The following is a 4,863-nucleotide window of genomic DNA, read 5'->3' as shown; positions in this document are numbered from 1 at the left end:
AAACTAGTTTATAAAATCATGCACGTGGCGTTCCTATAAATTAGGACGTTACAGACGTCGTGGTGGACCTCTGACATTCTTGGTGTTATTTTTGTTGTGGCTCCAACGGCTTTGTGGTGGTGTTTTTGAGGTGGGGTTTTTGGCTGAAGAGCAATAGAAAATAAAGAGAGAGAGAGAGAAAGTGAGAGAGAGAGAGAGAGTTAAATTGGGTGTTATTTTTTTTTTAGATGTGTAAAATGGGTATAAGGGAACAAGTTAAGTGTAGATTGGTATAATTTTATTTGGGGGTATTTTTTTTAGAAATGCTAAAGGGTACTCATGGTACCTAACACCCCTATAATGTGTATTAATTTTATTTTCATAAAGATTAAAAAGAATCACTAACTAAGTATAAAATATCATATCATTGAGGTACTAGATACTTTAGTACCATGCCCTATTTTTTTTTGTTTGTTAGTGTGGTCTCTTTAATGTACAGTTTATAAAATTTCCCTAACACAAACATAACTTGGTAGTTGGTACAAATTTTGGCTATATACCACTATTATTGGCTCATTGGCTTTCTATTTTCCTTTATTACTTTCGGCACAAATTCTGTGCTCTTTCTCGACGTAATATGGTCGAGAAGGTTTCAGGTATTTAATTATGATGTGGTTTGACTCTGTACACATAATTAAATATATATTTATAGCCTGATATTCTCACCCTCTAGAGTTTATAAATTTTTTATTTTTGTCTCAGTATTGAAAAAATGTTGATAGGTTATAAGTTGGTTATGTTAAGCATGCCAGCTGAACTTTTAAATAAAAATGATGATTAGATTATGGGGGTTAAATGATATATCATACATTTCAAAAAACTACTAAGTGTCCTTTCAAAAACAAAACAAAAAAAAAAAAAATCAACTAAGTGGCCAATTAAGATATGCACGCCGCACGCGCATGAATATGACCAAATATGTTTTTAAAAATTATTTATGATCCTATTTTTTTTATTTATTTTTTTACACAAAATATTAATTTTTTTTCAAACTTTACATTTATACTAATTTATTTCTCTTTTAATTTTTTATAGTCTTGGTGAATTTTTTTTTAAGTCCGTTGCTCATTTTTTTTTTCTTTCCTTTGTACTCTCCGGATTTCTCTTTTTTTTTTTTTTTTTTTTCAATTCTCTCCTTTTTTTTAATTGTATTTCTCAAACTCATTTTTCTTTTTCATTTTCTTACTATTCTCACTCTAACTATTTCAAACTATCTATCTTTAATAAATCACATTTTATAAAAAAAAATATTAATTAATTTCTTTTAACCTTTACTAAAATAATTTTTTTTAGAATAGTCACTGTTATTATAAATTAGAGTCATTTATAGGGATGCACATTTCCCCCACGGGGATGGGGCCTCGCGGGGACCCGCCCCTAATGGGGCGGGGATTCCCTGTCTAAATGGGGAACGGGGCGGGGACGGGGATCACTTTTTGTCCCTGATGTTAAACGGGGCGGGGACGGGGATCACACTCTCCGCCCCGACGGGGACCCGTTTAGTATTTTATCTTATATTTTTAATAATATTTTATAATTTATAATTTATGTTTGCATTTTTTTAGTATATTAGTATCTTTTTTATGAATTTTAAGTTATATTTTTGATAATAATTAGTTTATTGAATAATAATTACTGTGTAATATTTTAATTTTTATGTAGTTTAATATTTTTGTATATTAAAATCTCATTATAAACTTTATTTTATTATTAGGGGATTCCCCGCCCCATCCCCGCCCCATTAGGGGATTCCCCGCCCCATCCCCGATGGGGAATAAGCGGGGATGGGGATTAAAATTTTTAACGGGGATGGGGACGGAGGGAGCACTCCCCGCCAATTCCCCGCCCCGTGTGCATCCCTAGTCATTTACAACAAATGAGAAAATAGGATAGGGAATTTCTCCTAACCTACAAATGTCTTCATCCAGCCCTAAAGAAAATTTAGCTAACTAATGAACTGCTTGATTGGCAGTTCTTTTAACATGGGAAACTAAAACACTAGAGAGAAAATGATAACAGACAACGTACATCAAAAATAAGATCTGAAAAACAAGATAAATCACTTGAAGGGGAATTTTATGCAGTAGAAACTCTCAAGGCAGCTATCTCAATATGCGTTATAGACAGTTGTAATTGAGATACCCAATTGAGAACATGAAAAAAAGATTTTGCTTCCATCTCATCAGATCTAAAGCTGCCTTGAACAACTTTCGAAAAACCAGCCACAACCATTCCATCATGATCTCGAATGATAGCACCAATTCCTAGTTTTTTTTGTTCCAAATTGGTGGTTGCTTCTACATTTAATTTCAATACATTAATGCTGGGAGGAGACCATGGAACCTGTTGCTGCAACGCTGAATTCATGGAGGACTGGTTGTTCAAAATCTGGTCTGTTGCAGCAGCTGGTTTGGAGGATTTTTTGGCTCGGTTGTAGTCATTGTAGAAACAAGTGGTATAGGCAATTATAGAAGAGCTCAGGCGTGGTTTCCCACCATGAAACACTTTATTTCTGTTAGTCCTAATTCCCCACATTAGACAAATAAAAAGCTCAAAATCCTCTTGATTATATACAGCAGAAAGATGGTGTAGATACTCCCCCTTGTACATGGACTGAGCTTTGTGAAAGTCTATTGTGAATTTTGAATCCTTCCATACTGCTTTAGCATGATGACATCCAAAAAGTACATGTCCTATGGACTCCCAACATGAAGGGCAAAGAGAACAAGCAGCTGAATCAATGATTTTTTTCTTAAAAAGAGCAGCAGCTACAGGGACCACATTTTGAAGGACTTTCCAAGCGAAGATACGTATTTTTGGTGGCAAATTTAAACTCCAAAAGAACTTCCACCAGTCACGGTGGGTGTCTGAAGTAGAAGAATGAAGTTGATCCTCCATAGTTGTGGCCAAATGGAACCCCGATTTGACATTGTAAGATCCAGTAGGAGAATGATGTTATATTAATCTATCCTAATCAACAAAGAAACCTAATGGAATAGTTAAAAAAAATTTCAACATCCATTAATTGGAAAAACTCACTTTACAACTCCACATTCCATTCCCTATTGTGAGTAATGAGCGTAGAGCCCGACATGTGAGGAGGTCCACAAAAGCTTATAGGCCGAAAGTGATTATGGCTGGGGATCCAAGGATCATTGTCACAAGCAATGTGAAGACCATTACCAACCCTAAATCGCATTCCCTTGATGAGTAATTCTCTTCCCCAACATATACTTTGCCAAGTATAAGATGGAGAATGACTAATGTTAGCATCCAAAAAAGAGGTGGTAGAAAAATATCTATTCTTGAGTAACCGGCTCAACAAGGAGTTTTACTTTCATAATTTTTCTCATATTTTTATATACTTTCTCTCTTACAAAATAATAAAGAGCACTTCTCCTATATTTTTCTATCTTTTACATGATTAACAAAACTAGTATATTTTTTTTGGATATTTTGTAGTTATTGAGAGTTAATTTATGAATGATTTACACATTTTAACAAGATTGATGTCTTATTATTTTTCTATTTATTTACATGTTGTGTTTTGTGCCCTAAATAAACTCTATTTCAATGTTATCTTGAATTTTATTATCAATAAAGGAACAAAATTATTTTATTACTTAGTATAAGGCTTGGTTCACATGTTTATTTCATGATCACATGTTTGATATATAAATTCTATTAAATTTTTATCACATTGCTATTCATGATTAATGTGTTGTCTACACATTGAAAAATAATTAAGATTATGTGATTAAACTAATTAGTCTCGTGATTTATTAGTACACATAATTTACACTGATTTGATAATCAATAATTTAGTTTACTTACAGTTGTATAGTTGAATATTTTTTTCTAAGGTATTAGCAAAGTAAGCTTATATTAGATGTACGGTTATACATCAAACTGAGCAATATTCAGTGTGCAAAATATATCATAAACTTACCATAATGTTTTTTAAGTAAATATCACTTACTTGATCTTAGATCAATGATCTCAATCCTGAGATGGTTAGGCTCCAGTATAAGTGTATTGCTTGCGTTCTTTGATTTGTTCGTTAAAGCTAACCAATTGGATTGCTCCAATACTTACATCTTAGGAACACGATGCAATTGAGTGGAAGCGTTAATCAAAGGTACGAAATTCATATCTTCTTTAAATACATAGAAGTGAAACGATAGATTCCTTCGAGCTTGGCTAAACGAGTTTAAATAGTAGAGTACTCATTTGAGTAATTATATTAGCTTATTATAATATCATTTACAAGTAGGTAAGTAGTTTAAGGATAAAATACATTGAATGGTGGAACGGTAAATTTGACCCTACTCAATGTAAATTATCAATAGCTATCATATAAATAAATTTGTCCCTACTCAATGTAAATTTTCAATAGCTATCATATAAATAGAATAATATAGCTCTTATTTACATAACCTAATTGACTCATTGTCAGACTAAATAGAAAAATAAAAAGAGGGCCTTCTATTTTCTAATTCATATTCTTCTTCTTCTAAAATTTTTGAACCTTATAATGAATGAGTGATTCCCCACACAATTCAAGTCAATACTCAAGATAGTGTGGAAGATTGTGTAGTATTTTTATCACTTTAAGGAGAAACCAGGTTCAAAGCTTAGTCATACTCTACGACAGAAATGATCAACAGTTAGAGATCTAAACGGAAGGAGTCATACTATTTTGTTGCCATCAGTATAAGTCTTTCTATAACTTTATTTGTTTAATTCATCACTTTTGGAGAATTCATATTTAGGATGTTAGATTATAGATTTATAATCACACATACATGTTAGTAAATCTAGATC

General features: G+C 32.4%; 1 protein-coding gene across 1 annotated transcript; it reads right to left on the bottom strand.

Annotated features, from left to right (window-relative positions):
* Positions 1-2,115: 2,115 nt before the first annotated feature.
* On the bottom strand, positions 2,116-2,937 carry LOC115717908 (uncharacterized). Its single transcript, XM_061108158.1, has one exon. The coding sequence runs from the start codon at positions 2,935-2,937 to the stop codon at positions 2,116-2,118; it is 822 nt and encodes a 273-aa protein (XP_060964141.1).
* Between the last annotated feature and the right edge of the window lie 1,926 nt (positions 2,938-4,863).

Source organism: Cannabis sativa, unplaced genomic scaffold (assembly GCF_029168945.1).
Source record: "Cannabis sativa cultivar Pink pepper isolate KNU-18-1 unplaced genomic scaffold, ASM2916894v1 Contig7, whole genome shotgun sequence".
In the NCBI taxonomy this organism is placed as follows: Eukaryota; Viridiplantae; Streptophyta; class Magnoliopsida; order Rosales; family Cannabaceae; genus Cannabis; species Cannabis sativa.
Note: the sequence above shows the minus strand (reverse complement) of the source record. Positions and strands in the feature narration are given on the sequence as shown.